The sequence below is a fragment of the Rhinoraja longicauda genome, chromosome 34 (assembly GCF_053455715.1).
Source record: "Rhinoraja longicauda isolate Sanriku21f chromosome 34, sRhiLon1.1, whole genome shotgun sequence".
Classification (NCBI taxonomy): Eukaryota; Metazoa; Chordata; class Chondrichthyes; order Rajiformes; family Arhynchobatidae; genus Rhinoraja; species Rhinoraja longicauda.
Window position 1 is genome coordinate 15,426,426 of NC_135986.1, and position 13,400 is coordinate 15,439,825.

The 13,400-nt window shown below is 45.1% G+C and overlaps 1 protein-coding gene across 1 annotated transcript; it reads right to left on the minus strand.

Annotated features, from left to right (window-relative positions):
* Positions 1-2,495: 2,495 nt before the first annotated feature.
* On the minus strand, positions 2,496-2,807 carry LOC144609675 (histone H4-like). The gene has a single exon (XM_078428178.1). The coding sequence runs from the start codon at positions 2,805-2,807 to the stop codon at positions 2,496-2,498; it is 312 nt and encodes a 103-aa protein (XP_078284304.1).
* Positions 2,808-13,400: the final 10,593 nt, after the last annotated feature.

Genomic DNA, 13,400 nt, shown 5'->3' on the forward strand with positions numbered 1-13,400 from the left:
ATATGGATAAGAGGGGATTAGAGGGTTATGGTCTGCGTGCAGGTAGATGAGACTAGGTCAGGGAGAGTGGTCGGCGTGGACTGGAAGGGCCGAAAGGGCCTGTTTACGTGCTGTAGTTGTTATATGGTTATATGGTTATCGGGAACAATCTTCCTGCATCTAGCCTGTCCAACCCCTTAAGAATTTTGTAAGTTTCTATAAGATCCCCCCTCAATCTTCTAAATTCCAGCGAGTACAAGCCGAGTCTATCCAGGCTTTCTTCACATGAAAGTCCTGCCATCCCAGGAATCAATCTGGCGAACGATCTCTATGGCAAGAATGTCTTTCCTCGGATTAGGAGACCAAAACTGTACGTAATTCTCCAGGTGTGGTCTCACCAATGCCCTGTACAACTGCAGCAGAACCTTCCTGCTCCTATATTCAAATCCCCTCGCTATGAATGCCAACATACCATTCGCTTTCTTCACTGCCTGCTGCACCTGCATGCCTACTTTCAATGGCTGGTGTACCACGACACCCAGGTCTCGTACCATCTGCCCTTTTCATAATCGGCCACCATTCAGGTGATAGTCTGCTTTCCTGTTCTTGCCACCAAAGTGGATAACCTCACATTTATCCACATTATACTGCATCTGCCATGCATTTGCCCACTCACCTAACCTATCCAAGTCACCTTGCAGCCTCCTAGCATCCTCCTCACAGCGAACACTGCCCCCCAGCTTCGTGTCATCTGCAAACTTGGAGATGTTGCATTCAATTCCCTTGTCCAAATCATTAATATATATTGTAAATAGCTGGGGTCCCAGCACTGAGCCTTGCGGTACCCCACTAGTCGCTGCCTACCATTCTGAAAAGGACATGTTTATTCCTACTCTTTGCTTCCTGTCTGCCAGCCAGTTCTCTATCCACATCAATACTGAACCCACAATACCGTGTGCTTTAACTTTGCATACTAATCTCTTGGGACCTTGTCGAAAGCCTTCTGGAAGTCCAGATATAACACATCCACTGGTTCTCCCTTATCCACTCTACTAGTTACATCCTCGAAAAATTCTATAAGATTCATCAGACATGATTTACCTTTCATAAATCCATGCTGACTTTGTCCAATGATTTCACCACTTTCCAAATGTGCTGCTATCCCATCTTTAATAACTGACTCTAGCATTTTCCCCACTACCGATGTTAGACTAACTGGTCTGTAATTCCCCCTTTTCTCTCTCCCTCCCTTTTTGAAAAGTGGGGTTACATTAGCTACCCTCCAATCCTCAGGAACTACTCCAGAATCCAAAGAGTTTTGAAAAATTATCACTAATGCATCCACTATTTCTGGGGCTACCTCCTTAAGCACTCTGGGATGCAGCCTATCTGGCCCTGGGGATTTATCGGCCTTTAATCCATTCAATTTACCTAACACCACTTCCCGACTAACCTGGATTTCACTCAGTTCCTCCATCTCATTTGACCCCCGGTCCCCTGCTATTTCCGGCAGATTATTTATGTCTTCCTTAGTGAAGACAGAACCAACGTAGTTATTCAATTGGTCTGCCATGTCCTTGATCCCCATGATCATTTCACCTGTTTCTGACTGCAAGGGACCTATATTTGTTTTAACTAATCTTTTTCTCTTCACATATCTATAAAAGCTTTTGCAGTCAGTTTTTATGTTCCCTGCCAGTTTTCTTTCATAATCTATTTTCCCCTTTCCTAATTAAGCCCTTTGTCATCCTCTGCTGGACTCTGAATATCTCCCAGTCCTCTGGTAGGCTGCTTTTTCTTGCGAATTTGTATGCTTCATCTTTTGTTTTGATACTATCCCTAATTTCCCTTGTTAGCCACGGATGCACTACCTTCCCTGATTTATTCTTTTGCCAAACTGGGTTGAACAATTTTTGTAGTTCATCCATGCGGTCTTTAAATTCCTTCCATTGCATATCCACCGTCAACCCTTTAAGAATCAATTGACAGTCTATCTTGGAGAATTCACGTCTCATACCCTCAAAGTTACCTTTCTTTAAGTTCAGAACCGTTGTTTCTGAATTAACTATGTCAATCCGCAGAGGGAAAATTTAACCTACATACCGTCAGCATCTGTGTGACGACTCCCAAATACTGGGAATAACTTAACCGGTCACAGCATCTGTGAAGGGAATGAATAGCGGACATTTCGCCAACACGAATCTTTGTCTCCATGGAGCAACGCCTCTCTTCATGACCGAATGCCGCCCAGACTGTTCGGACTCCGGACCGGTGTTAAACAGGCAGAGACACCACTTCGCAACAGTACAACCGATCACCAATGTCACAAAATATTCATTTACGGGAACACATTAACTGCTGCAGGATTCAATATAATTAGTTGAAAATCTCATCGGCCCCAGTTAACCTTTAACAAATTATAATTAACCAAATCGGGTGGTCACTGCTCTCTCTGTGAGGCTGTGGGCGGCTCTGAGAAGAGCCTTTGTTTTGTGTTCGAATAAAGGGGTAGTTATTTATCCGCCGAACCCGTAGAGAGTGCGGCCCTGGCGTTTCAGAGCGTACACCACATCCATGGCAGTGACCGTCTTGCGCTTGGCGTGCTCGGTGTAGGTGACCGCGTCCCTGATCACATTCTCCAGGAAAACCTTCAGCACCCCGCGGGTCTCCTCGTAGATCAGACCCGAGATCCGCTTGACCCCGCCACGCCGAGCCAGGCGGCGGATGGCTGGCTTGGTGATGCCCTGGATGTTATCACAAAGCACTTTTCGGTGCCGCTTTGCTCCACCTTTTCCCAGACCTTTGCCTCCTTTCCCTCTGCCAGACATGATGCTGCTTCACTCGAGTCGCTGCTCAGTGACAATCTCGCTGTTGCTGTCTCCTTTTATACTCAGTGCCCCGACCTGCCGGGGAAATGCAGAGGAGGAGAAAAGGCAGAATCATTGTGACAGGCAGAAAGAGGAATGCCTCTCATCTTCCAGCTCCGCCCTCGGTTTTCTTTAACCGCCAATTTCCAACCGTCAATAAACAATACAATTTAAATTTAGCGTTCCCGCCAATCCCCATGTTGAACTGGTCGAAATAAGGAACTGCAGATGCTGGTTCATACGAAAGATGGACATAAAGTGCTGGAGTAATCAGCATCTCAAGAGAAAAGGGGTAGGTGATGTTTTTGCTCGGGACCCTTCAGCCTGAAATTGGGGAGGGGGTGTGTGGAAATTGAGGAGGCAGTGGAGAGGGAGTGGAAAGTTGGAGGTGAGAAAAGACCGGGACAAATCAGGGCCGGCGACAATTTACCTTTCCACTTGGAAATTGGAGGAACAGCAGCTGATGTTTAGCTTGTATGAACGGTGAATTTTCTGTGTTTAAATGACTTCTACCAAAACTCTCCTCACCTCCCCCTTTGCCCCCATCACCCTCTAGTCGTTTAACCAGATCCACAGTTTTCCCCATTGTATCCCTCTTGGGATCACACCTTCCTTAGCCACAACTTTGCAACAAGGTCCAGAGCAGTTGGGAAGGTGGGACTAGGAAGGGCAGATGGCATTTTGGCCTATGAAACAACGGACATGACTTGCACGTAGATGGTAGGACCCTGAAGTGTGTTGCAGAACACAGAGATCTGGGTGTACAGGAGTATGGCTCCCTGAAAGGGTCAGTCATGTGGACAGCGCGGTGTAGGCTGCGTTTGGCATGCTTTACTTCACTAGGAAGGATATAGAGTACAAACGTTGCCACATCATCATGCAGCTGAGCAAGTCGTTAGTTTTAGAGGTATTTGGGCCAAATGTAGGGAAAAGGGACCAGCCCAATATGCCAACTTAGTTGGTATGGACAAGGTTTCCATGCTGCACAGCTCTATAACTTTATGACTGGTATTTATACGATGATAGATGACTGGCACTCACTGTGTGACTTAAAAAGATTTAAGTTTATTATTATTGTCACGTGCACCAACAGGAAACAATAATACTCCCCTGCACTGTACTGTAGGGAGACTGTGTGACCATCACACAGCACAATAATATAAAGACAAGGGACCTCAAACTGCTCTGTGGGGCAACAGATTTCCAACACCAACCCCTCTGCTGTACAGATAGACAGGAACACCCCCTGCACTACACTGTGAAATCACAGCCCACTACAGACCACACAGCCTGTGGACAGAGAGCTTTGCATCAGCCACTCCCAACACTGTAAGGGCACAGACCCGCACAAACCACCTCAGGACTGCATGGAGACTGCCCAGTACAGCTCCAGCACTGACAGTAGGGAGATGGACAAAGGGAATCCAACCACAGTCCTGCAGGGACACAGATTGGTGCGATGTCAGACTGTAACATGGCGTTCCATACCATCATCCCCTCCAAACTGGTTACCAGTTTGAGGGAACTGGATCTCTGCACATCCATATGCAACTGCATCAAATTCCTGGGCATGCACATTTCTGAACATCTGTCCTGGCCCGAGCACATTGATGCAATCATAAAGAAAGTGGATCAATGTTTATACTTCTAAGATTCAGGAAATTCAGTATGTTAACAAACACATTATTTTACTTCTACAGGTGTACAGTAGAGAACATATTGACTGGTTGCACCATGGCCTGGTTCAGCAACTTGAAACGCCCAGGATCAAAGATGATTGCAAAAATGGATGAACACTGCCCAGTCCATAGGCACAAAAAGCTGGAGTAACTCAGCGGGACAGGCAGCATCTCTGGAGAGAAGGAATGGGTGACGTTTCGGGTCGAGACCCTTCTTCAGACTGGTTAAGGACAATGGAAACAAGAGATATAGACGGTGATATGGAGAGGTAAAGAATAATGAATGAAAGATATGCAAAAAAGTAACAATGATAAAAGAAACAGGCCATTGTTAGCTGCTTATAGGGTGAAAATGAAACACTAATGCAACTTGGATGGGGGAGGGATAGAGAGAGAGAGAGAGAGAGAGGGAATCTCGGGGCTAGCTGAAGAGAGAAACATAGAAAAATAGATGTAGGAGTAGGCCATTCGCCCTTCCAGCCAGATCAATTTGATCATGGCCGATCATCTAAAATCAGTACCCCGTTCCGGCTTTCTCCCCATGTCCCTTGATTCCTTCAGCCCTGAGATCTTAATCTAACTCTCTCTTGAAAACATCCAGTGAGTTGGCCTCCACTGCCTTCTGTGGCAGGGAATTCCACAGATTCACAACTCTCTGGCTGAAAAAGTTTTTCCTCATCTCAGTCCTAAATGGCCGCCCCCTTATTCTTAAAATGTGACCCCTGGTTCTGGACTCCCCAACATCGGGAGCATTTTTCTGCATCAAGCCTGTCCAATCCCTTAAGAATTTTATATGTTTCTACAAGATCCCCTCTCATCCTTCTCAATTCCAGTGAGTACAAGACCAGTCAACCCATTCTTTCATCATTTGTCAGTCCCTCCCTCTGGGAATTAATCTGGTGAACCTTCTCTGCACTCCCTCAATAGCATTAATGTCCTTCCTCAAATAAGGCATAAATTGCACACAATACTCCAGGGTTGGTTTCACCAGCTTGCTCCTAATTCAAATCCTCTCGCAATGAAGGCCAACAGCTTTATTCACTGCCCGTTGTTCCTGCATGCTTACTTTCAGTGTTTGATGTACAAGCACACCCGGGTCGTGTTGCACCTCCCCTTTTCCGAATCTGACACCATTCCGATAATAATCTGCCTTCCTGTGCACCACCAAAGTGGATAACCTCACATTTATCCACATTATACTGCATCTGCCCACTCACCCAACCTATCCAAGATACCCTGCAGCCTCATAGCATCCTCCTGGCAGCTCACACTGCCGCCCAGCTTTGTGTCATCCACAAACCTGGAGATGGTACGTTTAATTCCCTCGTCTAAATCATTAATATATATTGTAAATAACTGGGATCCCAGCACCGAACCTTGCAGCACCCCACTGCCTGCCATTCTGAAAAGGACCCGTTAATTACTAATCTTTGCTTCCTGTCGGTCAACCAGTTCTATATCCATGTCAATACCCTAACCCCAATACGATGTGCTCTAAATTTGCACACTAATCTCTTGTGTGGGACCTTGTCAAAAGCTTTTTGGAAGTCCAGTTACACCACACCCACTGGCTCTCCGTTATCCATTCTACTTGTTACATTCTCAGAAAAATCCAGAAGATTAGTCAAGCATGATTTCCCCATCATAAATTCATGCTGACTTTGACCTATCCTGTTACTGCTTTCCAAATGCGCAGATATAACATTTTTAATAATCAACTCAAGCATCAAGCATAGGGCGGCACGGTGGCGCAACGGTAGAGTTGCTGCTTTACAGTGAATGCAGCGCCGGAGACTCAGGTTCGATCCTGACTACGGGTGCTGTACTGTAAGGAGTTTGTACGTTCTCCCCGTGACCTGCGTGGGTTTTCTCCGAGATCTTCGGTTTCCTCCCACACTCCAAAGACGTACAGGTATGTAGGTTAATTGACTGGGTAAATGTAAAAATGGTCCCTAGTGGGTGTAGGATAGTGTTAATGTACGGGGATCGCTGGGCGGCGCAGACTTGGTGGGCCGAAAAGGCCTGTTTCCGCGCTGTATCTGAAATATGAAATAAATAACAAAATAATATCTTCCCCACTACCGATGTTAGGCTAAGTGATCTATAATTTTGTTTTCTCTCTCTCTCCTTTCTTAAAGAGTGGAGTTACATTGGCTACCCTCCGGTCCACAGGAACTGATCGAGAGTAGAAAGAACATTGGAAAATGATCACCAATGCATCCACGATTTCTAGGGACACCTACTTGAGTACTCTGGGATGTAGACCATCAGGCCTTGGGGATTTATCTGCCTCCAGTCCCAACAGTCCTCACACCATTTCCTGACTAATGTGGATTCTCTTCAATACCTCCCTCCCACTAGATCCTCCGTCCCCTAGTATTTCTGGGAGATTGGTCCTGTCTTCACCAAGGAAGACACAAATAAAGTACTCATTTAACTGTTCTGCCATTTCCTTGTTTCCCATTTTAAATTCACCTGTCTCTGATTGTAAGGGACCTACATTTGTCTTCACTAATCTTTTCCCTTTTACACATCTAAAGAAGCTTTTACAGTCAGTTTTTATATTCCTCGCAAGCTTTCTTTCATGTGTGGGAAAGAACTGCAGATGCTGGTTTAAATCGAAGGTAGACACAAAATGCTGGAGTAACTCAGCGGGTCAGGCAGCATCTCTGGACAGAAGGAATGGGTGACGATTCGGGTCGAAACCCGTCTTCAGACTGATGTTATGTGAGGGGGTGGGAGAAAGATAGACTGTAGTCGGAGACAGTAAGACTAGTGTTTTTTTCTTTCATGCTCTTTCCCCCCCTTTTAATTAACCCCTTTCTCCTCCTCTATTGTGTTCTAAATTTCTCCCAGTCCTCCAGTTTGGTGCTTCCTCTGGCCAATTCATATGCCTCTTCCTTGGATTTAACACTTCCCTTGATTTCCCTTGTGAGTCACTGTTGAGCCGCCCTCCCCGTTTTATTTTTTCGACAGACAAGCATGAACATTTTTTGGAGTTCATCCATGCGGTCTTTAAATCTTTGCCATTGCATCTCCACTGTCAACCTTAAGTATAATTTGCCTGATTATCCAAGCCAATTCCCATCTCATTCCAACAAAGTCTCCTTTCTTCAAGTTCAGGACCCCAGTCTCTGAATTAACCGTCTCACTCTCCATCCTAATGCAGAATTCCATCATATTATCATCACTGTTGCCCAAAGGACTTTGCACAACAAGATCGCTAACTAATCCTTCCTCATTATACAATACCCAGACTACGATGACCTCCCCTCTAGTCGGTTCCATATAACAATTACAGCACGGAAACAGGCCCGTTCGGCCCTACCAGTCCACGCCGACCACTTTCTCTGACCTAGTCTCATCTACCTGCTCTCAGACCATAACCCTCTAATCCCCTCCCATCCATATACCTATCCAATTTACTCTTAAATAATAAAATCGAGCCTGCCTCCACCACTTCCACCGGAAGCTCATTCCACATAGCCACCACCCTCTGAGTAAAGAAGTTATCCCTCATGTTACCCCTAAACTTTTGTCCCTTAATTCTGAAGTTATGTCCCCTTGTTGGAATCTTCCCCACTCTCAAAGGGAAAAGCCTACCCACGTCAACTCTGTCCGTCCCTCTTAAATTTTTTAAAACCTCTATCAAGTCCCCCCTCAACCTTCTACGCTCCAAAGAATAAAGACCCAACCTGTTCAACCTTTCTCTGTAGCTTAAGTGCTGAAACCCAGGCAACATTCTAGTATATCTCCTCTGTACCCTCTCCATTTTGTCGACACCCTTCCTATAATTTGGCGACCAGAACTGCACACCATACTCCAGATTCGGCCTCACCAATGCCCTGTACAATTTCAACATTACATCCCAACTTCTATATTCGATGCTCTGATTTATAAAGGCAAGCATACCAAACGCCTTCTTCACCACCCTATCTACATGAGATTCCACCTTCAGGGAACAATGCACAGTTATTCCTCAACATGTTGGCTTAAACAACCATCTTGTGTACATTCCAGGAAATCCTCCTCCTCAGCGATGTTACCAATTTGGTTGGCCCAATCTATATGTAGATTAAAGTCACCCATGATATCTGCTGTACCTTTATTACACGCATCCCTAATTTCCTGCTTTATGCAACCCCCAACCTCCCTGCTGCTGTTTGGTGGTCGGTCTACAACTCCAACAAGAATTTTCTGCCCTTGGCTATTTCGCAGTTCTACCCACACCGATTCTACAACATCCAAGCTAATGTCTCTCCTTGTGATTGCATTCATCTCCTCTTTAACCAGCAATGCCACCCCACGTCCTCTTCCTTTCTATCTATCCTTCCTGAATATTGAATACTCCTGCATGTTTAGCTCCCAGCCTTGGTCACCTTCAAGCCATGTCTCCGCAATTCCAACCAGCCCGCCTGAACCTACCTGATCTCCTGGTTGCTGGACACTTTAATTCTCCTTCCCATTCCTACACAGACCTTTCTGTCCTTGGTCTCCTCCATTGTCAGAGTGAGGCTAAACGCAAATTGGAGGAACATCATCTCATATTTCGATGTGGCAGCTTACATCTCAGTGGTATGAATAGTGATTTCCCTCACTTCAGGTAGCCCCGGCATTCCCTCTCTATCCCTCCCCCACCCAAGTCACACTAGCTTCTCATTTTCACCCTACAAACAGCTCACAATGGTCTGTTTGCTTTATCATCGTTACCTTTTTATAGACAATAGACAATAGGTGCAGGAGTAGGCCATTCAGCCCTTCGAGCCAGCACCGCCATTCAATGCGATCATGGCTGATCACTCTCAATCAGTACCCCGTTCCTGCCTTCTCCCCATACCCCCTCACTCCGCTATCCTTAAGAGCTCTATCCAGCTCCCTCTTAAAAGCATCCAACGAACTGGCCTCCACTGCCTTCTGAGGCAGAGAATTCCACACCTTCACCACTCTCTGACTGAAAAAGTTCTTCCTCATCTCCGTTCTAAATGGCCTACCCCTTATTCTTAAACTATGGCCCCTTGTTCTGGACTCCCCCAACATTGGGAACATGTTTCCTGCCTCTAATGTGTCCAATCCCCTAATCATCTTATATGTTTCAATAAGATCCCCCCTCATCCTTCTAAATTCCAGTGTATACAAGCCTAATTGCTCCAGCCTTTCAACATACGACAGTCCCGCCATTCTGGGAATTAACCTAGTGAACCTACGCTGCACGCCCTCAATAGCATGTCTTTCATTCATTGTTCTTTCTTTATCTCTCCATTTCACAGTCTATATCTCTTGTTTCCCTTATCCCTAACCAATCTGAAGAAGGGTCTCGATTTGAAACGTCACCCATTCCTTCTCTCCAGAGATGCTGCCTGTCCCACTAAGTTACTCCAGCTTTTTGTGTCAATCTTCCGTTTAAACCAGCATCTGTAGTTCCTTCTTCCACACTGCCCAGTCCATAACGGCTACTGACCTCCCCACTGTCAAAGTGATCTAGCGGAGTCGCAGGCTCATGAAGGCAACCAGCATCATCAGAGACCAACATCAACCTTGCCATGCACTCATTTCACCATGTCATTGGCAAGGTGGTTTCGGAGCTGGAAAACTCTAACGTCCAGGTTTTGGACCAGGTTATTCCCAACATCATCTGGCTATTACGCACTACAAACTCCAAATAAGCCCCATAGCTACATTGACTTGGGACAATTAATTTTGGCTTTGCACTATTATTGTTTGTTCTTTTTATCTACTGAATTTCACAGTTGTTGGTTATTATGACGTTTGCAGAGTACAATGTTTACATATCTGTTTTGCTGCTGCAGGAAAGAATTTCACTAATATATTCCTTTATTCGTCCCACACCGGGGAAATTTACTGTTCTGTTTCAGGATACAGTATCTGACAATAAAACACTCTCGACTTGACTCTTGAGGACACAGGCCTTTACAACACGGGCCGTTGCACTGTGAGGACACAGGCCCTTACAACACGGGCCGTTGCACTGTGAGGACACAGGCCCTAACAACACGGGCCGTTGCACTGTGAGGACACAGGCCTTTATAACACGGGCCGTTGCACTGTGAGGACACAGGCCTTTACAACAAGGGCCGTTGCACTGTGAGGACACAGGCCCTTATAACACGGGCCGTTGCACTGTAGGATTTTGCAATGTGAAGATACAGGCCAACAAACAAAACACCAGTGGATTTTACGGGTACAGGCATTTAAATACCCACATTGCATGGACTTTGTATCTCCCAGCATGATGCAGACCACTGTATGAGCTGCACTACCAGGACAGAGAATATACAAACCACAGTCCTGCAGCTTGAGGATACAACCAAATAAATATCGCACACTGCATTGTGGAGAAACAGTCAGCAGTGGACAATAAGGACAATCAACTTTGCAGCACTGAGAACTTCACAAGAAGATCTATAAATACACATAGCACTGTAGAGAGCACACAAAGCTATTCATACCCAGCACAGAATTACCATGGTTGATCATTGCAACATCCACAATATTAACTGGATTCCCTTTGTGTGAAGGATCAGGGGTAGGGTTTTTAAAAGTGCATCAAGGATAATGTTTGTTTCAGTACATTAATGGTCGCACTGGGGATGGGGCATTGCCTGTCCCAATCCCAGGCAATGAGGCTGGGCAAGTGGATAAAGTGTCAGTGTGCAATCACTTCTGGGATAGTGAGGGCAACTCAGTTTCAAAGTAGCTAGGGAAAAATAAGTATTGTCTGGAAATGAAGTGTCTGAATTGGAGAAAGGACCATTTCATTATCATTATAAAGAACCTGGCAAATGTGGATGGGGAGAAGTGACTTGCAGGTAAATGTACATGTACAGCGAAGTGGGAGTTGTTTCAGAGTTCATGGCCAACGTGCTCCATTGGGGCAGAAAGTCCAGGGATTCCTGAATCTCGAGGGATGTTGAGGGATTGATTACATAAATTAAGAAAAGTAGCAAAGAGAGAAGTGGTTCACATGGACATCAAACAGCCTTTGACAAGGTCCCGCGCAGAGACTTCATGAATGGAGAGAGGGGGCTGGGGGGAGAAGGTGGTACTTGTGAAATAAATTAAGAAGGGAAAGAGGAATCTGGAAAATTAGTGGCAGCTCAGATCAAGGAAAATTTCAGGAAGATTGCTAGGTAGATTATGAGCAAAAGTGTTACCAGGGAAAGAATCAGGCCTGTTTGTTCTCACCTGTGTTCACTTAAAATTCAATGTGGCAGGAGATTTTAAGTATGAAGTGAATTTCTGGAGAACACTCAGATATCTTAGCAGGCACAAAGGTCGATAATTCTCCAGGACTACTTTGTTGGGCATGGAGATGATTACTGGGGCACTGACGGGGAGATTTAAATCTTTACTGGCAACAGCTGATGCTAATTGACTGCAAGACAACAAATGAGGCACCTTTATTCAGGAAAGGCAACAGGGAGAAGCCAGAATAACAAGCTAGTTAGTCTTGGGTCAGTTGTGTGGGAATAATTAGAAAAAGCTTTGAGTGACGGGAATAATCTGCACTTGGCAGGGATTGTTCAGTAACACTGATTTGCTGGTGGGAGATCCCATCTGACTAATGTAATGGAGATTTATAAAAAAGTAACTAAATAAATTGATGATGGCTGTTTGGTGGATGTGGTTCACACAGACCTCAGACAGGCATTTGACAAGGTCCCAAACAGAAGGCTGGTCCAAAACATTAGACCCGTGGTATTCAAAGTAATGTGGCCAAAAGTACCCAAAAGTAGCTTGATGATAAGAGATGGAAGGTGATGGTGGAAGGTTACTTTTGTGATTGAAATCCTGTCAGCAGTGGTGTACAACAGGGATCAGTGCTGGGTCCCTTGATGTTTGCATCTTATTTAACAATTCAGATGCAAATACAGGAGGCACGGTTGACAGATTTGTAGATAACCCTGCTGGTTTTGTTGACAGTGTGCAGTACAGTCTAGGACAATAAAATATGGATCAGCTGGTAAATTGATAAATGGAACATAATCCTGATAAATGTGAGGTGAAGCATTTGCCAGGGTTAAACAAGAGTCATATGTACTCTGAGGAGATATTGTGGAATAAAGAGATCTTGATCGGCTTGCAAAATACTCCTGAACGTGGCGGCACAGTTAGGATGAGTGGTGAAGAAGTTCTGTGGGATATTTGTCTTCGTCAGAACACACGTTTTACTAGAACCTTTTAAAACTTTGGTAAGGGCACAGCTGGAACAGTGTGGACTTTTCTGGTGCTGTATTGTAGGAAGAACGAGATTACACTGGAGAGGAGATTCACCAGGATGTTTACTGGGGTGGAATCATTCCGTTATAAGGAGAGACTGGACAGGCTGGGCTTGATTTCCTTGGAGCAGTGGAAGCTAACCAGGTGAAGATGAATAAGATTGTGTGTGATCATTGTGTACTCCTACCTGGTTTAACTTTCAAAATGCATCACTACACACTTGTCCAAATTAAATTACATTGCCATTCCCATGCCCGCTTTCCCAGTTGATCAGTCTTCAGTTGTAAACATACATACCCTTCTTCACTCTCCACTCTACCATAAACTGTGGAGAGAGCTGTAAACTTGATAATTGTGCGACTTATTTATGGTAATATGCATGACACACAACAGCAACCAACATTGATCCCTGCAGCATCTAAAAAGAGAAGAACATAGAACAGCGCAGGAACAGGCCCAAATGATTCCAACTATGGGTATTGTCTGTACAGAGTTTCTACGTTCTCCCCATGACAGTGTGGATGTTCTTCAAAATCTTTGGTTTCCTCCCACACTCCAAAGACGTACACAGGTATGAAGGTTAATTGGCTTGGCTTAGTGTCTGTGCAAATTGTCCTTAGTGTGTATAGGATAGTGT

Coding starts and splice junctions, on each gene's coding strand:
- LOC144609675 (XM_078428178.1), bottom strand. CDS start 2,807: ATGTCTGGCAGAGGGAAAGGAGGCAAAGGTCTGGGAAAAGGTGGAGCA.